Source organism: Macrobrachium rosenbergii, chromosome 5, assembly GCF_040412425.1.
Source record: "Macrobrachium rosenbergii isolate ZJJX-2024 chromosome 5, ASM4041242v1, whole genome shotgun sequence".
NCBI classification, from domain to species: domain Eukaryota; kingdom Metazoa; phylum Arthropoda; class Malacostraca; order Decapoda; family Palaemonidae; genus Macrobrachium; species Macrobrachium rosenbergii.
This window is the reverse complement of record NC_089745.1, coordinates 54367991-54393116: the sequence shown is the minus strand read 5'-3', so window position 1 is coordinate 54393116 and position 25126 is coordinate 54367991. Positions and strand designations below refer to the sequence as shown.

Genomic DNA, 25126 nt, shown 5'->3' with positions numbered 1-25126 from the left:
TTGGGAAATAAATTGATAGGGTAAATTTTGTCGGAATCTTATACATTTTCAGTCATCCCAGTTTTAACATTCTTGAAGAAGTGTAACTTAATAGACAAAATATAAAACCAGGTAAGTAATGAAAATACAGAAGCCTGTACGGTGTTTAATGAATAAAAGGAAAAAAAAATTGTAATTCTGAATTTTGATTTTTAATTTTTTTGAAATTTTATTTTATTCTTTTTAATCTTTAATTTTTTTTTGTATGTATGGAAACGAGCAAATGTATTTATAGTATACGTGTGTTTCACTGTAAAAGCATGTTCATTATACAGTTTTTTCTTTTAAATTTCATTTTCATTCATTCATCATCACGCGAATGACCTATTTAGTCCCAGTTCTAGGCCTATGGCCTAGACTTGGTATTTCATCCTAATCCTTCGGGCCAGCCCTATGAGAGCTGATAGTCAGCTCATTGGTCTGGTTAAACTATCTTAATAATAATAATAATAATTTAAAGTACAGTACAGTATTACTAGTTATTGTTTGGCATTGAATTTCTTGTAGGTTTGCTATTTCAATTCAAAGCAATGTATTATCTTTTAAGATTCCATTTAAACTTAGTAATAATAATAATAATAATGATAATATCTATGCCATATTTATACCCCCAAGCAGGCTTACAGAAATTTTTGGCAATATTTTATTGGTTGTCGAAGTTGGAGGGGGGTTCCTCCTCCTATTGGCTGGGAGCAGAATGACTCATCTGGGAGAGTCTGGCTGACTGACGTAGTTGCTGATTGGTTGGTGCTAGGTCTTGGGAGTTTTGGTCATAGGTCGTGCTGCCTAAAGTAGCAGGTGGCTGAATTGCTATCCCAGAGGTCAACTTGCTTTTCTCCTGATGGTGGAAGGGAGAAGAATGGTCTTCTGTTTACGTTTAGCGACGGTTCCCATCGGAGGATGGCGAGGGCCTTCTTATATCAGAGGTGGCAATGGTCATTGTCACCATCTAGGATATTTGTGATCCTCATGATCTGCTGGTGTTTGGAGACACTGCTGTGTTCCCTCATGCAGTGTTGGTATACCACCCCTTCGTGTAGGTGAATGGCGATCCTTTTGGAGAGTCAAGTTATAGTCATGCTGAAGTACGAATGGCAGCATCCATTCTCGGGGCATGATATTTGGTAGGGGACTGTTCCTCATGAGGTAATGGGCAGTCTCCAATCCTTGTATAGTAGATCATAAGGTCGACTTTTTTGTCTGCACCGGTAGGTTTTACATGGGCGCCGATGATGTTCTTCAGGGCTGCCTTGTCTTTCTTGTACCTAGTGTTCATGTGGCCCCTGTAGAACAGTCTAATGGTCCTCTCCCTCGGGGGTTCCAGTCCAGATGAACTAATGACTCTTAAGGCATGAAAAGATTTGTGTATACAGTAAACCCCCCGTATTCATGGGGGATGCGTACCGCACCCCCCTGTGAATAGCTAAAATCCCTGAATACTTAAAACCCTCTAAAAACAGTTAGAGCTGCCTATTTTGATAGTTCAAACACAAAAAAGCCTCAAAAAATGCTTTTACCTGAGTATTTTAATAGTTTTATCACAAAAAGTGCATTTAGTCATGAAAATATGAAAATACAGTAATTAGTGAATATTTCTTAGTGAAAAATACCACAAATGGGTGAGTTTTCGGCGAATATTGTGTCTATACATTCCATAGAGAAATCCGCGAATAGGTGAGTCCTCGAATTGTGAGAACACGAATATGGGTGGTTTACTGTATGGAGGCATAAATGCAAAGTAGGTTTATAAGAGATTTATTTGTTTGGGATGAATCTTACTTACTGTTAAAGTTAGCTTATATCTCCGCACCGATGTGCAAGTGGAGGAAATGGTAACAATGTAGTTAACTGATGGTAGGTGAATGAGTGGAGGAAATACCTACTTGCTCTATCTTAACCAAGGTTTCATTCCCTGCTAGTTTGGTAGTGTCATCTAGTATAAGTATTGAAGAGGTGCAATTAGTAAAATTTTATCATAAGTTTTCAATGCATTGTATTAATTTTGTAAGATGGTGATGAAAAAATTTTCATAAAAGGTTTGGACTAAATGGTTGAATGTGTGGAAAATTTGTTTTTGCCTAATAAGGATGAAATATTAAAAAAATGCTAGAAAAGTTATGACTAACTGTAAATAGAAATTCCATAAGCTCTATTACAACCAAAGAAGTATGGTAAAAATAAATTTGTGGAATTGAATGGGATTATATTGAAATGGAAATATATTACTCTGGAGAAATTTAATGACTAAGGCATTGTCAAGGTTAGTTCCCACGCTAAATTACTCCAAGACTATACAAGGTTTATTTTGTACCAGCTTTCTGAAAATTGAAGCTTAGATGAGCCACTGTTTTGTATTTAAAGCCATATTCTGCACTTTCTGTGACTTAAACAATAGTCTAGGATTTAGAAAAACTGAAAGTTGTGTTATAGGTGATTAGAACTAGAAATTTCACTATTCTAAAATGATTTGAGGTTCAGGTGAAGATCTTTTAGCATATTTTTTTTTTACTTTATGTTCAGTCATATTGATATAACAAGAATTTAACTGGTTACTTTAATTAATGTGATATATGCAGAATTCTTCTAGTAGATGTGCATTATATGTTACTTCTGTATTTTCAGATTATGTGCTTGCTACGAAAGAACTATTCCCATGATGATGGAAATCTTGAATGAACAGGCAGATGAACCTGAACTGCAGCTATGGATCACAAAACTTATAGAAAAGATAGAAATAACAAGGTTGTTTGCCTTGAAAATTTTCCGTCTTATTGTTCAGCACATTTGTTTTGAGCCTCTTCTGGGAGATACGTAAGTTTAAGCATTACAGAATTTCCACTAAAGATATTCCTTGATAAAACTCATTACCATAAAGTCTGACAAAATTGCAGTCACATTTATTCTTCAGTGAGAGATGAAAGTTTAAAGCAGTATGTAGTGGATGGAGTTGGACAGCTAGGTTTGAAGTGAACAAAAGTATTTACTACAGGGTCCTGTACTATTCATGATGTAATATCAGAGATAACACATAATGCAGTAATTTCAGAGATAACACATAGTACAGGAATACAAAAAATTAAATAGACCCCAAAAATCTTTCCTAATTTCAGAGATAACACATAGTACAGGAATACAAAAAATAATATAGACCCCAAAAATCTTTCCTGCCCCAATTGAGTTTGTGTACTGGTGTGTACAGTAGTCTTCCTTGATGTTTATATTTTTATATAAGTGACTTACCAAGTAATTATATAGCTACTAGCTTCTACCACGGCAGTCTAAAAAAAAGAAAAATTCAGATTTTGCAGTGGCAATACCATCTTTTGTGTAGGTGGCAAGGCCCCGCCCACATTCGGGACTGACAGGTACAACTTAGCAGAGAGCTTCAATTCTTTTTCTGCTGGCTCCCGACTAACATTGGTGGTTTTGTGCAGTCATTGCTGCATCTTTTTGGATATTTGTTCCTGTATTTTGGTGAAATATTCTCTTATTTGTGGTGGCCTTTAAGATAAGTTATGTCATTAGCTGTGGTTAACTTTATTTCTAACATTATTTCAAGATGTCTGACTCCAGCTCTTCAAGCATTCATTATTGCATTGAGGGTTACAAAACTAAGTGTGTCAAATGTAGGGGCCAGGAATGCACTAAAGAGCTTACTTGTCCAGAATGTCAGGATTGGGATGATAAAAAGTGGAAGGTTTTGAAGCCCCATCTGGACAAACTTGACAGAGATATGAAAAGGAAGGTGGCCCTGAGAGCCAAAAGTAGGGCTAGTTTAGAGACTGTTCCTTTACCTAGTGTGGTAGAAGATAGCGCTGTTTCTTCTCATATTCCTGTTATATCTCCTATCCTAAGCACTCTTACTCCTTTACCGTATACTCCTTTACCAGGTTTCCGTGCTTATAATCTTGACGCTATTGCCAGTCTTGAATCGAGGTTCAACCAAAAATTTGAGTTTTTGGCCAACACTGTAATGGAGTTAGGTACTTCTTTCAGAGCCTGTGTGGAGAAAGCATCTTCCAGGGTTCCGAGTGTCAGTGTTGTGCAAAGTGTCAGTGTTGTGCATGTTGAGGAGGTGGCTGCCTGTCCCACCGGTGTTCCTAGACAAAAGTCCCTGTCCCACTCCGGGCTGGTGGGATTTGCCCAAGGACAGTCCCTCCCCTCCGTCGAGCCTGCTACCCATTCCCAGGCTGCGACAGAATGCCACTGGAAAGGCGTCTCTTCTAGTGTGAATCGAAGTGACAGTGGCGCTGTGCTTCTGTTTCTTGGCCTTTGAAAAGGCACTCTGCCAATGCGGACAGCTCCCCGCCTCCTGCCAAGAGGCACAAGGAGGCCAGTGTTAGCTCTCAGCCCTCCTGTAGTTTCGCTGTTCCACCTTCTGCCACTGCTTCTGCTCATGTCTGGAGCACCCTGTTTTGATTCCCAAGCGCTCAGATGCTCCGAGTAAGCACCTTCCACCTGCTGCTAACTCTTTCTCACCTCTGAGCACCCCTCTCCTTCGGAATGCTTGGTGCCTGCTTTGACTCTTCAGACTTCCACACCTGACCATTTGATGCCAACATCTGGGCGCTCTGCGCCAGCTGTGGAGCATTCGGTGGCAACATCTGGGCGCTTGGCGCCAGCTGTGGAGTGTTCTGCGCCTCTTCCTCTTTCATTGGCTCAGGGGGATTCATCTTTAGCCCCGATTAAGCTTCAACTGGAGGAGCTCATGGGGTTTTTGAAGAACCAAACAGCAGTCTCTAAGAGTAAGGACATGTCTTTGTCCCATCTCTTCTGATGATGAAGATGCTGAACTAGATGTTGCTCTTTCATGAGCTGATTCTTCCTTACTGAGGTTTTTCCTGACTAATCGCCCAGATTTTTTCGAACCTGCCCCTCCTGATTCTCCAGCCTCAACCTTCCTCAAGATGAAACAGACATCTGAGAGCGCTTACCTCCCAATGTTGGTTCTTTCCTCTTTCTCGAAGAAAGTCCTTCAGGAAGTAGATGAGTGGCTGGCCATGAAGAGGGATCAAGGTAAAGCTACCATATCTTTCCCTCCTCTTAAGCTTCTCAAGAGGAGGTATCACTTTTGTTCCACAGGAGCAGCTCCCTCCTTGGGAGTTTCTGCCTCCTCCCAAGGGGACTTCTCCGGGTTGGTTGATGCAACACGTTGTTCTGTGTTCGCCTCAGCTAAGATTTAAAGTTTTGGAAATTCTTAGCTTCCTCGACTGGACCGTGGGGGCTTTACAAGGAAAATCGAGGATTGTCCAGTTCTGGCAGAAGATTTTGCTTCTAACTGATTGGGGGTATTGTCATGTGCTGACAAGGCAGTCAGAGATGGTTCTTTTGAGCTTGCCTCCTTTTTTTCAATGGGGATTTTGAAGAAACAAGAGCTGTGGTGCTCCTTTGTCATGAAAGGGGGTTACCACAATGCAGAAGTTGGGCTTCTAGTTTTCTCCTTTGGACAGATCCCATCTTTTCCCCCAAGACACAGTTAAGGGAATTCTGTTGGACTTACAGAAGAAATCCACTACCTATCTTCTGGCTCATTCTATAGGCAATTCCCAGTTATCGGCAGGGGATCCGTTCCTACGACATGACGATAAGAGAAAATCGACAATTACCAGCGCCGATAACCGAAAATCGGCAATTATTGGTATGTATCAGCACGAATACCCAATTATCAGGGCTGATAAGTGGAAATTGGTGCATATTGGCACTGAAAATTGCTGATTTTCGTCACTAGACAGGCGCCATAAAACTGGATCGCTGATAACCGAACCCTCCAATAACTGGGGACTGCCTGTACTAAGCACCCGAAAGAAGCTCTCACAGTCGCAACCAAGTCTTTCTCGCCTCTGCAACCTCAGCCTTTTCGAGGAGGAAGATCTAGCTTCACCCTAGACCTTGGGCCAATCTGCGTCCCTCCTTTAGATCTATCAAGAAATCTTCATTCAAACCAGCCGTCAAGAAATAAAAATCTAGTCCTTTGCGCCCCAGTAGGAGCCAGGCTGCACCTCTTTTGGGAGGAATGGAGCCGAAGAGGGTTGAACCTTGGGTAGTCCAAATGTTGAGGGAAGGCTATTCTATCCCTCTCAAAGAGAATCCTCCTTTATCCAAGTCACCGATCATCTTGACAGCGTACTCGGCAGACTCCGAGAAGTTTTCTCCCCTTTCTCAGGAGGTCGAGTTCCTATTCGCAAAGGGGCAGTAGAGGAGGTATTGGATCACAACTCGTAAAGGCTCTACAACCATCTCTTCATGGTCGCCAAGTCATCGGGGGGCTGGAGACCGGTTCTGGATGTCAGCGCCCTGAATTGCCAAGTTTCACATGGAGACCAACCAATCAGTCATGTCCTCTCTCCATCAGGGCGACTAGATGGTCACTCTGGATATGCAGGATGCTTATTTTCATGTTCCTATACATCCAGACTTCAGAAAGTTCCTGCGATTTGTCTTTCAGGGCAAGGTTCTCTAGTTTCGAGCCTTTTGCTTTGGCCTGTCCACAGCCCCACAAGTGTTCCCTCGGATTCTTGCACCTCTTGGAAAATGGCTTCATCTTCTTGACATAAACATATGCCTCTATCTCGAAGACTGACTTCTCCGCTCTCCTTTGGAGGAGGAGTGCGAGGAGGACTTCAAGAAGTCTCTTTGCCTGACACAGGAGTTGGGCATTTTAATCAACTTCCAGAAATCTCAAATAATTCTGACTTAGATTCCCTATTTAGGGATGATTTTGGATTTGTTGACTTTTTGGGTTTTTCTCTCCCCCAAAAGGATCGACTCCTGTCTCCAGACTGTCTGGGAGTTCCTATCTCTCAGAACTTTCTCAGTGGTTCAGTGGATGAGTCTGCTGGGGACTTTGGCCTCCATGGAACCATTTGTGAAGTTGGGCAGGCTTCAGATGAGGCTGCTTCAGTTTTACCTGAAAGTGAACTGGAGCAGGAAATCTCAGCCAGACTCCTTTGTCTTCCCCATCTTTTCAGAGATCAAGATGGACCTTTGTTGGTGGTTGTCCACAGAAAGACTTCGAGAAGGGAAGTCCCTTCTGCCCCTGAACCCCGACCTAGACTTTTATTTCGACGCTTCAGATCTAGGTTGGGGAACCCTTTTAGGGAGTCGAAAGGTCTCAGGGATGAGAAGGGAAGTCCCTTCTGCCCCTGAACCCCGACCTAGACTTTTATTTCCACGCTTCAGATCTAGGTTGGGGAACGCTTTTAGGGAGTCGAAAGGTCTCAGGGATGTGGTCAGTAGATCAGAGGACTCTCCACATCCATGTCAAGGGGCTGAAGACTATTCACCTGGGCCTCCAGGCCTTCTCTCCGCTTGTCTCCAGCAAGGTAGTAGCAGTGTCTGCAGGCAACACAGCTCTGTCATATGTCCGCAAACAAGGGGGCACCCACTCCTTCACCCTCTACGAGACAGTGAAAGATCTTCTCTGAGCAGAGCAGAACCAGGTGAAGATTATCACTCGCTTCGTTCAGAGGAGAATGAACGTCCTAGCAGACGAATTGAGCCATTGCAATCAAGTCCTGCTAATCGAGTGGACCATGGACTCCCTTGTATGCAACGATCTGTGGAAGCTATGGGGCAAACCAACAGTGGACCTCTTCGCGATGTCAAGGAACCACCGTCTGCTTCTCTTTTGCTCCCCAGTCTTGGACCCTCTTCCATGGGTGACGGATACCATGCTTATGGATTGGTTGTACAGTAAACCCCCTGTATTCGCGGACTCACGTATTCGCAGATTTCTCTGTGGAATGTGTCTACCCATTATTTGCAGAAAATTCGCCCATTCACGGTGTTTTTCACTGAGAAATATTCACTAATTACTGTATTTTCATATCATTTTCATGACTAAACACACTTTTTGTGATAAAACTATTAAAATACTCAAGTATAAGCATATTTTCTGAGGGTTTTTTTGTGTTTATCAAAATAGACAGTTCTAAGTGTTTTTAGAGGGGTTCTAATTATTCGTGGATTTTAGCTATTCGCAGGGGAGTGCGGTACGCATCCCCCATGAATACGGGGGGTTTACTGTACATGTGTTTCCGCCTTTCGGGTTGGTCAGGGAGGTGATCAACAAGTTCTCATCTCATCAGAACGTCTCAGTGATCCTAGTTACTTCGTTCTGACCCAGGAAGGAACGGTTTCCGGATCTGCTGTGACTGTTAGTGGACTTCCAAGGCTTCTTCCACAAAAACAGTCACTGCTCAGACAACCCCACTTCTTCAGGTTCCACCATGGATTGTCCACTCTGGCCCTGACAGGCTACAGACTGTCAGGAGCCTCGTCAGAGCGAAAGGATTTTCAAGGCAGGGTGCAGAAGCTATTGCTAGGTGCAGACGATCTTCTAGCAGGCTCTACCAGTCCAAGTGGACAGTTTTCAGAAGATGGTGCAGCCACAATAACATATCATCTGAGACCTCTATAAGCCAGATTGCCGATTTTTTGCTTTTCCTGAGGACTGTCAGGAAGTTTTCTCCCTCTACTATCAAGGGCCATAGGTCACTGCTTAGTTTGGTTTTTAAGCATACAGTAAACCCCCTGTATTCGCGGGGGATGTGTACCGCACCCCCCCGTGAATAGCTAAAATCCACGAATACTTAAAACCCCTCTAAAAACGCTTAGAATTGCCTATTTTGATAGTTTAAACACAAGAAAAACCCTCTGAAAATGCTTATACCTGAGTATTTTAATAGTTTTATCACAAAAAATGCGTTTAGTCATGAAAATGATATGAAAATACAGTAATACATCATTTTCAATACACCCAAAGCATTAAAAGTAAGGTTTTCTTAGGATTTTTGACGATTTTTGACAATTTTTCGGTTTACAACGATTTTCAGTTTACGACACGGCATAAAAACGGAACCCCCGTCGTAAACCGCGGACTGCCTGTATGGGGCTAAGGATCTGCACTGGAGCTTTTAGAACTTCGCCCATTGAAAGTATTTATGTAGGCTCCCATCAGCTACCACTGGACTTAAGGAGGCATGAGCTAAGTCTGAGACACACCATGCCGCTGAAAAGCTCAAAGGAGAATCCTTCTTTTGAGATCTTGAAACAGTGTGACTCAAAACTTTTTGGATCTAGATCTTCAATACCATTTCAAATCAGACGGCTGGGTGAACTGGAGGATGAATGAACAAAAACACAGAAGATCCTACAAGTTAAACATCTTGCTATCCCCCCGTGATTTATTCCAGCAGTAGATGTCTGCATTAAAGAGACAAAGAAGAAAGATCATCCAGAAGAAGAAGTCAGGAACAAGTTTTTGGAGCATGATGAGAGGCATATAAATGACAGGAAAATCTATACTGACGGATCAAAATCAGAAGATGGAGTAGGATGTGCAGTGGTGTGTAAGGGTGAATCATATATAAAAAAAGTTATCAGACTCCTCATCCATATTCACTGCTGAAGCAACAGCCATAGTTGATGCTTTAAATCTTGCATCTGATAAGAAATTTAAATCCACAGTAATATATAGTGACTCAAGGAGTGTTTTAGAAGCCCTAAAGTTTAACCCTACCCATCCCTTAATTCAAAAGGCCCAGGAATGGCTTTTTTATCTTTCTGTTCGCCACAAATCAGTAAAGTTTTGTTGGATTCCTGGGCACACTGGTCTAGAATGGAATGAATTGGCTGATAGTAAAGCAAAGGGTGCTGCAAGATGTGATTTCTTAACTAATAAGGTGCCACATTTGGATATGCGTCCGTTTTCAGACGATACATTCGTACAAAATGGCAGCAGAGATGGAGTTCCCCATTTTATCCACAAATAGGAAGTACAGAAACATTAGAAAAAGTATTGATTTTTGGAGTTCGGGTTGTAATTGTAACAGAAAGTTTGAGATCATCCTAACACGGCTTAGGATTGGCCATACCAGCCTCACTCATAGCTATATTTTAGAGGGAGCCAGTGCCCCAATTTGTGCTCACTGTGGTGGTCAGCTATCCATTGAGCACATGCTGGTGCACTGTCCTGAATTTAATCGCCTTAGGGCAAAGTACTTACTAGTGGGGACGACTATTTTAGAAATTTTAAATGATGATGTTGAGGTAGATAACCTTTATGGGTTATCTGAAAGAATCTGGTTATTTTATTGACATGACTTCAGTATATTTAATAAAGATTTTAATCATGTTTATTCTTATACTTATACTAAGTACATATTTTGAATATAAAAGTTTAAAATATACTTATTTTTTGTTGGTCCTATCTAACATAATTCTTCATTTTTTGCCTTCATATATTAACGCTGAATTTTACTAGTATGGCATCATTCACCTATTCATTATAAGTCATATCATTAATTTATATATTTCACCTTCATTACAGCGCTGAATAATCCTGATGGGTTCTGGTGCTTGGGCTTCAAGACCTAAATTTCATAATCAGTCAAACAGTAAGGTGAATGCCCTTTCAGACAAGCTGGCACATGCTAAGAACTAGAAGTTGATTGATCTTTCTTTTGCAGCTAACAGTGTTGCAAAGACTCAAACTCTTGGAAGGAGAGATCAAACTCTGAACCATTTTTCCATTATTGTGATAAGCAATAAAGGCTTTAGCACAGATCTTTGACAGACACCAGCATTTTTCTCAAATTCTTCTGATACAATGCCAGTGTCTTCACTGTAAATGTGTTAGGGTACTGTATAGTAACATCACTAGCATAACAAGTCCTTCTAGTTCCAGGTGCCTTTGTACCCACTGAATTTTTTGTCATATCAATCTGTTCATGATCCTGAAATTTGTGGTATAATCATGTAGTAGCCTCATAATAAAGACTACAGTACATGTGTTGGATATCTCTGGCATGAAGCCAGATGGACAGGTAACAGTTTTGATCATTTTTCTCAGCCTTTCCTCCAGCACATTTTCCAGTATTTTCATAACATGTTCAAGTGGTCTTATTCCTCTGTAATTTCCTCATTGCAGTGCATCTTCCTCACTATTGTAAAGATTACAGTATATGAAAGATATGATCAGATTTGTTGGGGAACAAATTGCAGTTGTTAAACATGCACCAGACTTGCTAATGATGACCACTGTCCACCTTGAGACTACTGAAGGATCTTGATTCATACACAGACATGTGCAAGTTGGAACTTCTCTTCTTTGGGAACATGTCTGAAAATTATACTACCACAGATTTATACCATCTAAAAATAATTGGGTTTGTTTTGAAAGAGTGAGGGTCTTAAACCACAATTTGAAAAGAGGTTTCTGTGAAGTTGACAAAGCCTTGCATTTAGTACTGTATCTCTTTAGTCCCTAAGAATCACAGTAATCCCCCTATGAGCCTTAGGATCAGGCTTTGCTTTCTAATTTGACATTGAAAATGAAAATTGTCTTTCTTTGAGCATCTGTGTCTTCAGAGAGAGTTGGTAGTTAAGGCTCTTTCAGACAAGTTAATGCATAATAAGGATTAGATGTTTGTTGGGCTTTCTTTTGCAGCAGAGTTGTTAAGGCTCAAACTTTACAAAGAAATAAAACTTTGGATCGTTCTCAATGCCACCTATCTTGGATGCTACTCATAACACATATAATCTTCTTTAACCCTTAAACGCCGACTGGACGTATCATACGTCGACTAAAATTGTCTGTTGGGTGCCGAGTGGACGTACCGTACGTCGACTACAAAAAATTTCAACCTTCGGTCAACTTTGACTCGACCGAAATGGTCGAAAAACGCAGTTGTAAGCTAAAACTCTTACATTCTAGTAATATTCAATCATTTACCTTCATTTTGCAACAAATTGGAAGTCTCTAGCACAATATTTCGATTTATGGTGAATTTTTGAAAAAACTTTTTCCTTACGCCCATGTAAACTCTGCCGAAAATTTCAGAAATTCTTTCGTCATTTTGTCGTAATTTTTGCACTGTTCTATATTAGCCATTACATAAAGTTTTATATATGAAAATGTGCGAAATTTCATGTAAAATACAGCAAAATACAACCCATGGTTGTAGCTTTTATCAGTTTGGAAATATTTTCATATAAACCACGATAACTGCCAAAATTTCAACCTTCGGTCAACTTTGACTCGACCGAAATGGTAAAAAAACGCAATTGTAAGCTAAAACTCTTACATTCTAGTAATATCCAATCATTTACCTTCATTTTGCAACAAATTGGAAATCTCTAGCACAATATTTAGATTTATGGTGAATTTTTGAAAAAAACTTTTTCCTTACGTCCGTGCCAGAAATTCTTTCGTCACGTTGTCGTAACGTTTGGACCGTTTTATATTAGTCGTTACATAAAGTTTTATATATGGAAATGTGCACAATTTCATGTAGAATACAACAGAAAATAACTCATGGTTTTAGCTTTTTATCAGTTTTGAAATATTTTCATATAAATCACGATAACTGCCAAAATTTCAACCTTCGGTCAACTTTAACTCGACCGAAATGGTAAAAAAAACGCAATTATAAGCTAAAACTCTTACATTCTAGTACTATTCAATCATGTACCTTCATTTTGCAACAAACTGGAAGTCTCTAGCACAATATTTCGATTTATGGTGAATTTCTGAAAAAAACTTTTTCCTTACGTCTCTGCGCAATAAACGTAACTCGCTGAACATCTCAGAAATTCTTTCGTCACGTTGTCGTAATGTTTGCATCGTTTTACATTAGTCATTACATAAACTTTTATATATGAAAATGTGTGCAATTTCATGTAGAATACAACAGAAAATAGCTCATGGTTGTAGCTTTTACCAGTTTTGAAATATTTTCACATAAATCACGATAACTGCCAAAATTTCAACCTTTGGTCAACTTTAACTCGACCGAAATGGTCGAAAAACGCAATTGTAAGCTAAAACTCTTACATTCTAGTAATATTCAATCATGTACCTTCATTTTGCAACAAACTGGAAGTCTCTAGCACAATATTTCGATTTATGGTGAATTTTTGAAAAAACATTTTCCTTACGCTCTTGCGCTAACTTTCGGCGAACATCTCAGAAATTCTTTCGTCACGTTGTCGTAATGTTTGCACCGTTTTATATTAGTTGTTACATAAACTTTTATATATGAAAATGTGCGCAATTTCATGTACAATACAACAGAAATTAACTCGTGGTTGTAGCTTCTATCAGTTTTGAAATATTTTCATATAAATCACGATAAATAGAAAAAATTTGACTTTCGGTCAACTTTAACTCGACCGAAATGGTCGAAAACTGCAATTGTAAGCTAAAACACTTACAGTCTAGTAATATTCAATCAATTAGCTTCATTTTTCAATAAACGGGAAGTCTCTAGCACAATATTTCGATTTATGGTGAATTTTTGAAAAAAACATTTTTTTACGTCCGCGCATTACGGATTCATGCATCATTTTGTGATAATATTTTCTCTGTGTTGCTTTGATTGTTTTACAATTTGTTATATACCAAAATCATTGCAATTTAGTGTACAATACAAAGAAAAAAAAATAACCCGTTAGCTTTAACCGTTTTGCTCACAGCGCGATTTGTATAAAATTATATATGAAAATTTTTTTTGCACTCATATATTTCAATATTTATATATGGTAATGATATTTTTTTTCATTTCTGATGGTTGCATACTAAACTTCAGGCAATGAGAAAAAAAAAGGAGCCAAAAATGAACTCATAATCTTAAAAACTAAGCGTGCTGTGATTTTTTGAAAAAAACTATTTTTCCGCTTCGGCGCTAACTCCCGAACGCCGCTGGCATACGGGAGACGTTTTTGTAAATAGAGGCTTGGCGTTAGAGGGTTAACATGTTAGAGACTTTTGTTCTTGCCTTCAATAACTTAGGACTCTTGAAAATTTACAAGCATGCTTTTTATATCAATGAAGCACATCAGTGAGGAAGCACCAAAAATGGAATTTCCTACTGACTTAAGTATTGTAATTGGTTCAGAGATTTTACAGAAATTTTTCTGATTGGGAATAAGTGCAGATTATTTCTCTTGTTCTTATGTTCTTAAATGCAATGTGCACTTGGTTTTAAAGGCTGGCAATTGAAAGTGATAATCTACGAGTATGCTTGGGAATTATATTTGAAAGGAACTTGCATGTTGTCAGATTCTTTCTTGATGGGGCCAGTAATAATAGCAGGACGCAAAGTCAAAGTCCCTGCATCAGAAGGGGTTCCAGAACCTTTGGATTTATCATCATCCTTATCCTAACAGTTTCATACCTCATGTGGCATTCTGCAATGCATGGATATTGAAGATTATTTGCTATTGTTTTAACATTACGGGAATTATATCCCTTGACCAAATTTTCCAAAAGTTTGCAAGTCCCCAGGGTTTAACAGACACGTAGAAGAAGTATGGACTGGACATGATACAGAACAGTTCAGTAAGCTACTTATCACAGGCTTTCTGTTGGCATATCACAACTCCCTGATTTCCCTGCAGTGCCAGAGAATCTATCGTTCACTAAATTTTAAAGAGTTCTTAACAATGGGTCAGCCACTGCTAATGTACTGAGGGGTTCTGCATTTCAACAAATTCCACCTAAATTGTACTTTGGACAATTATAATTATGGAAAAAAATAGATTTGTTCATGAGACTTACCTGTCAGATATATATATATAGCTGTAATCTCCGAAGTCCGACAGAATTTCAAAATTCGCGGCACACGCAGTGGCCGATTAGGTGGTTAGTACACATTCCCGCCGCTGGGAGGCGGGCATCAGGAACCATTCCCATTTTCTATTCAGATTTTCTGTGTTGCCGGACTGTCAACACCTGTTGTCAGTTCCCCCGCCATTTGGATTTCGAAATTTGTTGTCACTTAAGTATTTTGGTTGTTTTTTGGTTTCGACTTGGATCTGTGACTTGGCATACGCTTTTCTGGACCGTTTTTGATTTTGCTTTTGACTTTTCTTTAACTAAGATGTCTTCCTCTAGTTATCGTGTCTGTAGCTTGGGTGATTGTAAGGTGAGGCTATCGAAGGCTTCTGTAGATCCTCACACTTTATGTATGAAATGCAGGGGTATGGAATGTTCTATGGATAATCGTTGTAGTGAATGTGAGGGATTATCTGAAGGGGAGTGGAAGAAGTATGAATCCTATATGCGCAAATTGGGGCGTGATAGGTTGAGGAGGTCTTCCTCCAGGAGTGCTTCTGTAGACGGACAGTCAGGGATTTCTCATGTTAGTAACCCTGTAGTTTTTAGTCCTAACCCGTGTAGTGTTGCCTTCGGGCCCTGAGGTTGTTGCTGCAGAGAATAATACCTTGGCTCTCGTTTTAGAGTCAATTCGCGCTCGTGAAAACAAAGTGAATGCCCTGCAAGCGCAAAGTGTTGTTTGTGTTAATGCCCCTAGTGTTGTGGAGGGGGCGTCAGATCGGCCCTATAATGCTTCTAGGCCTGGACCTCTGCCGAACTCCCAGGATACAGGGAGGGGGCATGTCGAAAGCCGCATGAAGGTTACGGGGACTTCCCACCGATCTGACGTCCCTTCGGCAGGTCCTGATGACCCTACCCAGGCTGCCAGGGATCGTGCACGGGCACGTATCCATAAGGATTGCTTCTCGTCCTCCGACACGTCCTCCCCACGTCGGGGTTGGAGCTCTCGGTTGGACTCTCGCCCTCTTAAGAGAAGCTTGAGAGGAGAGGACGTTTCACGTCCTCTTCCTCTAGACGTTTTGTGCTCTTCCCCTGAAAGTTTCGGGGATGTTCCTCAGCGGAAGAAGTTTCGTTGTGCAACGGATGATGACGCTGCTCGACCCCCCAGTCGTGCTAAGGCAAGGGCTGTTGCTTATTCACCGGTGAGAAAGAAGAAGACATCCCTTCTCCCCTCTCCTTCTCGCAGGTTCAGCCCTTCTCCTGAGAGAGCTGTTTCTCCAACACGTCAGATTTTGTTGGGCTTGCAACAGCAGCTGGATACTCTCATGGACCGTAGAAAGGACAGGCCTCGTCATAAGGATCTGCATCTGCCTGTTAAGAAGTCCAGGCCTTCTCCTTCGTCTCCTGCTTCGTCGTCTTCGTCTGCTAGATCGCATGAAGCTTCTCGTCTTTCACCTAAAGAAGGTATAAAGGAGCTTCCTTCTTGTCTTCCCCGATTTGAAGAGTTGGACGTTTCTCTCAATACGCGCCAGGAGCGCGTGTCTCGCGCTTCGCGCGCTCCTCACGTTTCTCGCGCGCCTCGCCTTGAGTCTTGGCGCGCTCCCAACCAGAACGCTTCGCGCGCGCCACAACGTGAAGCTCTTTCCGCATCCAGCCTTGGAGCTGCGCGCGCTCCCAGCCAGGACGCTCCTCGCTCGCCTCATGTTATATCTTCACGCCCTTCTTTCGTTGACACCACGCCTGCAGTGCTTCTTGATGCTCAACTTCCCGCTTCGACTTCTGTCGTTCTTCAGGATTTAGCCACGACTTCTTCTAAATACGACAGGTCCCGCTTTACGATCGGGGCGAGTCGGGTCTCCTTCCTCCTCGCTCTCTTGACCCTCCAGCGGAGGAAGAAGAACCCCTTCCGTCAGAGCCTTCGGACGAAGAGAAACAAGCTTCTTCTTCTACTGATTATCAGACTCTGACTGTTTTGTTTAAGGATCTGTTTCCTGATACTTTTCAAGCTTCAGCTCCTCGCTCTCCCCCTTCACAGTTGGCTTCGTCTCAAGCGAGAAGAACTCCTGGTTTTCTTAAGATGAAGAAGTCCTTCTCTACCAAGAGGGCATTCAAGAAGGTTCAGGACTGGATGACTACGAGAAAAAACCAAGGAAAGTCTTCTTTCGCTTTGCCTCCTTCACGTTTGTCCGGCAAAGCAGGCATGTGGTATGAGACAGGTGAAGATATTGGCTTGACAGTTCCCTCGACTTCTCAAGGGGACTTTGCGAGTCTTGTTGACGCCTCCAGAAGATCTCATTTGTCCTCTTCTAAGGTTTCTTGGACTCTTACGGAAATAGACCACCATCTTAAAGGACTCTTTAGGACTGTGGAAGTCTTTAACTTCTTGGACTGGTGTCTGGGAGTTTTGCACACGAAGGCTACTAGCCCGAGTTCCATTAGTCTGGGGGAGCTGTCCAGTGTACTGCGGTGCATGGACAAGGCCGTCAGGGATGGCTCTGAAGAACTTGCTTCGCAGTTTTCGTCGGCCCTTTTAAAGAAGAGGGCATTGTTTTGCTCTTTCTCGGCGAAGTCGGTTTCCCCTACACAGAAGGGAGAGCTACAGTTCGCTCCTTTCTCAAGCCATCTCTTTCCCCAGACCTTGGTTAAAGATATCGCTGCCAGCCTTCAAGAGAAGGCGACTCAAGACCTCCTTTCCAGGTCTTCTATGCGTCCCTCAGCTCCATCATCGTCCTCTTCTTTTCCACAGCAGGCTAAGAAGAAGCAGCCCTTTCGTGGAGGAGCTTCCTTGGGGAGCTTCTCGAAATCCGCGCCTCGAGGGAGAGGTTTCCCCAGAGGCAAAGTCGCCTCCAAGAGAGGTGGCAAGTGACTCCTTTCACCTCCAGACACCAGTAGGAGCCAGGCTTCTTCATTTTGCCCAAGCCTGGAGAGAGAGAGGGGCAGACGCTTGGTCCCTTCAAGTACAGTGAACCCTCGCTACTTCGCGGTTCGACTATCGCGGATTCACGACTTCGCGGATTTTTTCCATTACGTATGTATATTATAAGAGAAAATATATAGCGGATTTTCCGGAAATTTCAAAAATAGTCGCGATATATGAAGACCCAAATATTTCATTAATTCCATTAATAATTATTAATATCTGCTAGTACTGTTGGTTCATTGCATTGACATATAATTCAGTACAAAATGAAATTAAACAAAAAGAGAATGTGATCATACGATAATTCATTATAGTACTAGTAAAATTAAACTGAACATGAAACGCTAATCAGATGCAGTCTGACATTGTCATATTTGAATGGTGTAAGGCTGCTGATGGCTACATATATACTAATTATAAAATACAAATGTAATGAATGTGCATCTTTTCCATGAATCTTTTGTACTGCATCCAATAATATTGTTTGTTGCAAAAATCACATCTCGAATAAACCTACACTACTACAACAAAAAAAGCATAAAATAGCGTAAAGTATATTTGAATTTGAAACTAGCATGTAAGATAGGCTGTGATTGGTTCCATTGGTGATAGATGACGAATCAGCTCCCAAGTTTTGTAATCTCGCCTGTGATTGGTGTTTTGACCGTTTCTCCGACCCGCAGCAGCTTGCCTTGTCTCTGACCCGCAGCATCTTCTCGCGGCCACTTCGTTTCCCGCTCTCTCGGTAGATAGATGCTGTTTACATTACCAGTGCTGTGTGTGACAGTGTGTGTTTGAAGTTGAACTTTTTTTAACTTTGTTTAACCCCTACAATGGCTCCCAAGCGTTCTGCTTCTGCTAAGGCTGGTACTGAGCCTAAACGCCAACGGAAAATGATGACGATTGCTGAGAAGGTGACACTTCTCGATATGTTGAAGGAAGGGAGAAGTTACGCGGCCGTGGCCCGCCATTTTAGAGTGAACGAATCCACCGTTCGCTACATCAAGAAGGATGAGGCGAAGATTAGGAAGACGGCTGCCATCACCTTTAGCAAGTCAGCAAAGCGAGTTGTTACGGCTCATAATAAAACGATCGTCCGTGTGGAAGGTGCTTTGTCAATCTGGATTGCTGACTGCCGGAAGAAGAAAATAGCCTTGGATACGAACACCATCCGAACCAAGGCTTTGAGGTTGTATGAGAATTTCGCAGCAAAGGAACCTCAAGATGATGGCGACCACGCTGAAGAAGAAGAGGAAGACGACGAAGATGATGTAGATGAACCTCAAGCAGGGACATCCACTGATTCCCAGCCTCAGACACGACGTTTTACCGCCAGCAAAGGATGGTTCACCAAGTTTCAGAAACGCTTCGGCCTGAAAAGCGTTTCCCTGCATGGCGAGGCTGCTTCCACTGACACGGTCGCTGCTGAAACTTACGTGAATGAGACGTTCAAGAATATTATCGCTGAAGGTGGATACAAGCCCGAACAAGTCTTTAATATGGACGAGACGGGTTTGTTTTGGAAGAGAATGCCATCACGAACTTTCCTGTTCAAAGAAGAAGCCAAAGCCTCTGGCTTTAAAGCATTCAAAGATCATGTTACCCTCGTGATGTGTGGCAATGCTGCGGGATTTTTGCTAAAGCCAGGGCTTATTTATAAGTCGAAAAACCCTCGTGCTTTGAAAAATAAAAATAAGAATCTCCTTCCCGTGTATTGGATGCATAATCCAAAAGCATGGATTACTGAAGATGCTGACCTCCAACTGGTTCCACCAGTGTTTTATCCACAAGTCAGTAAATTTCTCTTAGAGAAGGGCTTGCCATTTAAGATCCTTCTCCTGTTGGATAACGCTGGTGGACACGCGACTGACCTTTCGCATGAGGGCATTCAGGTTGAGTTCCTGCCACCCAACACAACGTCCTTAATTCAACCGATGGACCAGGGGTTATCAGGGCGTTCAAGGCCCTCTACCACGAAGAATACCTTGGCGGACCTCGTTGCGTGTGTGGATACCGCCAAGAAGATGAGGATGAAACATTCAATTTGAAGGCATACTGGCGGCAGTACACAATTGCCACGTGCCTTCAGAACATCCAGAAGGCACTGCAAGAAATGAAACCTGCTACCGTTAACGCGAGCTGGAGGAAGTTGTGGTCGAGATTGTTTACGACGATGAGGATTTACGCCTGCCGAGATTCAACACTCTGCAGTACGGAAATCTGTGCAGTTGGCTGCGATAATTGGAGGTGACGGGTTTGGCGACATGACGACGGAAGACGATGACGAGTTGTTGGACTGCCATTCCCAGCCGCTAACTGACGCAGACCTCGAAGACCTGACAAAATCAGCCAGTGAGGAAGAAAATGAACCACAGGAAGAGACCCAAGAAGTTGTCGAAGAAACAGGCTTAACATTAGAACGGCTTGCCAAGCTCTGCAACCTAGCGAAGGAGCTGAAAGAATTGTCACAAGAATGGGACGAGGATATGGTTCGTTCTCTGCAGTTCTGCGACAAAATCGATGAAGACATGACTCCCTACAGGATGCTCTTCGATCGAAAAAAAAGCAGCGGCAGCAACTTCCAATCACAATGTTCTTCCAGCCTCGCAAAAAGAGCCAGTTCCTCCTGCTACTATGCCTTCGGAAGAAATTGAAGAAGTGTCCCAGGAAGAAGTTGAAGAGGTGTCCCAGGAAAAGACACCTCAGTCTGAAGAGACGTAAAATACAATCATTGGCTGCACAGTAGAAGACATCATCAGCTTCATCATCATCATTTCTACTGTGCAGCAAATTCATCGCCATCATCATTCAAGTTTTTCTTCAACTTCTTTCATGGTGGGTACAGTAACAATCTTTATTTCTTTATATACTTTAATATTCTAACATTTTAATATTAGTGCCTGTTTTAGATTAGGGGACTGTACATGCATTAAGTGTTCTGTACATTAAAGGGTGGTTTGTTAACAGTACATACGAGGAGGGCTTTATTGTAACTTCCAACTCTATCGTGGTGAGTAAAATACTGTACAATTGTACAGTACGCACCATACAATCTTTCTATTTTTTTATGTTCACTTACTGTTTTATTGCTTATCATTTGTGCCTGTGTACTGTATGTACGTATTGTAGATATCTGTACATTACTGTAAAGGGTGGTTTGTTAACAGTACTATGTAAAGGGAGGGTTTTAAAAGTCTGAATACATGTTAAATAAATACTGTAAATATGGTGTCCCTACTTCGCGGATTTTCAGCTATCGCGGCCAGTTCTGGAACCTATCTACCGCGATAAACGAGGGTTCACTGTAGTAGAGAGAGGCTACCTAATTCCTTTTCTGACTCTTCCTCCTTTGTCTCCAACCCCCAGAGATCTGTCTCCACATTACCATCCTGCCAAGCAGAAAATTCTGTTCGAACTTCTCGAACAGATGCTCGAGAAGAGAGCAGTGGAGCAGGTCTTAGACACAAAATCCTCGGGATTTTACAACAGACTGTTTCTAGTCCCGAAGCATTCAGGAGGTTGGAGACCCGTCTTGGACGTCAGCAGGCTGAACGACTTTGTCCTGAAGGACAAGCTCAAGATGGAGACGTCTCAGTCAATACTAGGAGCCCTTCGTCCCGGGGATTGGATGGTATCATTGGATCTCCAAGATGCCTACTTCCACGTTCCTATTCATCCGCGTTCGATGAAGTATCTCCGGTTTGTCTTGGGGGCAAGACTTACCAGTTCAGGGCTCTCTGCTTTGGACTCAGCACAGCCCCGAGGGTGTTTACGCTTCTTATGAAGAACGTAGCGATGTGGTTGCACCTCTCGGGCGTCAGGATCTCTCTTTACCTGGACGACTGGTTGATTCATGCGTCGTCAAAACAAAGGTGTCTGGAGGACCTTCAGTTAACTCTGGAACTCGTGAAGTCCCTGGGACTTCTAGTCAATGCGGAAAAGTCGCAGCTGATCCCGCCAATGCGGAAAAGTCGCAGCTGATCCGCTCACAGTCCATTGTTTATCTGGGGATTCAGATGAATTCAGCGGCTTTTCTAGCGTCTCCATCGCAAGAACGGCAGTTTCAGTGTTGCGAAAAAGTCTCGGTCTTCTTGGAGAAGGAAACATGCTCGGTAAAGGAATGGATGAGTCTGCTGGGGACCATTTCCTCGCTGGAGAAGTTTGTTTCTCTGGGAAGACTGCATCTCAGGCCTCTTCAGTTCTTTCTATTGGAGAACTGGCAAAACAAGGAAGACTTGGAAGAGGAATTGAGGATCCTTCCTTCCATAAAGAAGTGCCTGAAGTGGTGGCTCGATCCTGTGAAGTTGGGAAAAGGGATCTCCCTCAAGCTTCTGAGCCCCGACCTAGTGTTGTTTTCCGACGCATCATCAGCGGGTTGGGGGGCAACACTGGGGGGAAAAGAAGTGTCAGGAACCTGGAAAGGGGAACAGGTGTCCTGGCACATCAACATCAAAGAGTTGGCGGCGATCTTCTTAGCCCTCCAATTCTTCGAGGTCCAAGTTTCCGATCGTGTTGTTCAAGTGAACTCGGACAACACTACGGCGTTGGCTTACCTCAAGAAACAAGGCGGAACACACTCTCGTTCCCTGTTCGGCCTTGCAAGAGAGATTCTCCTTTGGGCTCATGCTCGCAACATTTCAAGATTTGTTGCAGGGGTCGAAAATGTTCGAGCAGACCTGCTCAGTCGGCGCCATCAACTTCTGCCGACGGAATGGACCCTTCATCAGGAGGTTTGCCAAGATCTCTGGAAACTTTGGGGTCGCCCTCTTGTGGATCTCTTCGCGACCTCAAGAACGGCGAGGCTCCCCCTCTACTGCTCCCCTGTACTCGACCCGGGGGCAGTGGCGATAGACGCTCTTCTCTGGGATTGGACGGGGATGGACGTATATGCCTTTCCCCCCGTTCAAGATTCTGGGAGAAGTGATTCGCAAGTTCTCGGCCTCACAAGGAACAAGGTTGACTCTCATCGCCCGTTTTGGCCTTCGAACCACTGGTTCTCGGAGATTCTCATCTGGTTGGTAGACGTTCCGAGGACCCTACCTATGAGAACAGATCTGCTCAGACAACCCCACTTCATGAGATATCATCAAAACCTCCCGCTCTGAACCTGACTGCATTCAGACTATCGAAAAATTGGTCAGAGCGAGGGGCTTTTCTGGCAGTGGCACGGGCCATCGCTAGAGCCAGAAGAGCTTCCTCTATCAGAGTTTATCAAGCGAAGTGGGCAACCTTTAGGAGTTGGTGCAGCAAGAAGGGAATTTCCTCTTCCTCGACCACTGTGAGCCAGATCGCTGATTTCCTCCTTTATTTGAGAGAAAAACTCAAGTTGGCAGTTCCGACAATCAAAGGTTATCGGAGCATGCTTTCTTCTGTTTTCAGACACAGAGGACTGGATTTGTCTGACAATAAGGACCTCCACGATCTCTTGAGGTCTTTCGAGACGTCTAAGGTTCCTCGGCCAATTCCTCCTACTTGGAATTTGGACGTTGTGCTCAAGTTTTTAATGTCCAGTCCTTTTGAGCCTCTCCAATCTGCATCTTTTAGGGATGTTACTAGGAAGACGGTCTTCCTCACTGCTCTGGCGACGGGGAAGAGAGTGAGCGAAGTTCAGGCTATCAACCGTCATGTGGGCTTCAAGGGACACAATGCCGTCTGCTCTTTAACCCCTACGTTCTTGGCTAAGAATGAAAGGCCTTCTAACCCTTGGCCTAGATTTTTTTAAATTAAAGGTTTGACGGACCTTATTGGACAGGAACCTGAGAGAGTTCTGTGTCCTGTTAGAGCTCTCAAGTATTACCTTAAAAGAACTCAGGACATTCGTGGTCGCTCGGATAACTTACGGTGTTCTGTGAGGCAGCCAGTTAATCCCATGTCGAAGAATGCACTGGCATTCTTCATTAGGAATGTCATCAAGGAGGCCCATTCTTGTTGTGACAACTCCAACTTCAAGTTGTTGAGAGTCAACGCCCACGAGGTGAGGGCGGTCGCTACCTCCATGGCGTTCCAGAAAAATATGGCACTCAGTGACATTCTCAGTGCCACATTTTGGCGAAGCGATTCGGTGTTTGCCTCACACTACTTGAGAGATGTTAAGGTAGCATACGAAAATTGCTTTTCGCTGGGACCATACATTGCTGCTTCAACAACCTTGGGGTCAGGGGGTAGCTCTGCTCCTATACTTTAATCCTGCTTAGGAAGGGTTTTTTAATTGTGTTTTTATGGTTGTTGGGTCGATTGATGGAGACAGTCTTCCCAATCCATTGCAGACTAATGTCTTAGTGTTGGTTAGGTGGTTGGTATGCTCTTTTGTCCTTGTTGTATGGTCTATGTTCTAGTCACATTGTGGTCACGCCCCCGTTGACAGATCATCTAGCAGTCGCCAGCTTTATAGGTCACTACCTCGCTGGGGTCTCTAGAAAAGCAGAAGCAGACTAGGGTGACAGTAACCACGCAGTCAGCTATGCTATCAGGTAAGGAACCAAAATAATTTTACCTTTAAATTTGTTTTCCCTAATTCTTGGCTGTTTCTACCCCCCTCCAAAGGTGGTATTCAGCTATATATATATATATATCTGACAGGTAAGTCTCATGAACAAAATGATATTTTAATGATAAAATAAAGTTTGTTCATACTTACCTGGCAGATATATATATTCATATTGCCCTCCCTCCTCCCCTCAGGAGACAGTGGCATTAGAAAATCTGAATAGAAAATGGGAATGGTTCCTGATGCCCGCCTCCCAGCGGCGGGAATGTGTACTAACCACCTAATCGGCCACTGCGTGTGCCGCGAATTTTGAAATTCTGTCGGGCTTCGGAGATTACAGCTATATATATATCTGCCAGGTAAGTATGAACAAACTTTATTTTATCATTAAAATATTTTTTTGTGGAACAAATGTTGCTTCATCAGGCAGATCCAATACTTGTAATGTAAAGCTGCCTTCTTTGTGCCCCACTTATCTTGCAACACTATGCTTCCACATGAAAAATGTTTACCTGTGTTGGTTCATCTGTTGGGCAGAGGTTGTAAGGGCTGACCTACCTGTTTGCACCTACCTATCTGCTACCATTTTCTTTTAATAGAGAATGGCATGTTGGGAAACTTGTGGACCCACAACCACAAATTTAGGTAGGTGTAAGAAGTGCGTATGTTTGAAAAAATTAATTTTATGAAAGTTATATTTATTTTTTCTTTTTTCACATGATAGCCTTTACTGTATGTAGGTTTACTGTGTTAGTTTATGGCTTTTAAGGGGAGTGCCGACGCCATAAGGTCCCATTATGAAGTAAATGACTGTTTCTACCATATGATTTAAGGGATTTGCTTCAAATTTTTACCACCTGTTCTACAACTAATAATGAAAATTCTCTCATGGGGAAATTTAGAAATTCGACCTCTTTTTTTGCAGTTGGAAAACTTCATGATGTCACTTTTTCAAAATAAGCAAAAAAATAAGTTGCACTCAAAAATTATTTTTCTGACGACAAAATCAAGATACATAGTTATGCTGAACTCTGTAAAGTGTAATTGAATTTTGTAAAAGTTTAAGTGAATTTGGTTTAATCTTCTTGGAGAAAGAAGCATTTTGTTTTGAAAAAAGTAAGTT

At 42.4% G+C, this 25126-nt stretch overlaps 1 protein-coding gene across 2 annotated transcripts in view; it reads left to right on the top strand.

Moving 5' to 3' along the window:
* LOC136838806 (activating signal cointegrator 1 complex subunit 2) overlaps positions 1–25126 on the top strand; it is a 151419-nt gene that overhangs the window by 52821 nt on the left and 73472 nt on the right. For both annotated transcript variants that reach the window (XM_067104397.1, XM_067104398.1), the window contains one exon: positions 2662–2850. In XM_067104397.1, the coding sequence (XP_066960498.1) occupies positions 2662–2850 (189 nt within the window). The remainder of the gene's footprint in view (positions 1–2661; positions 2851–25126) is intronic.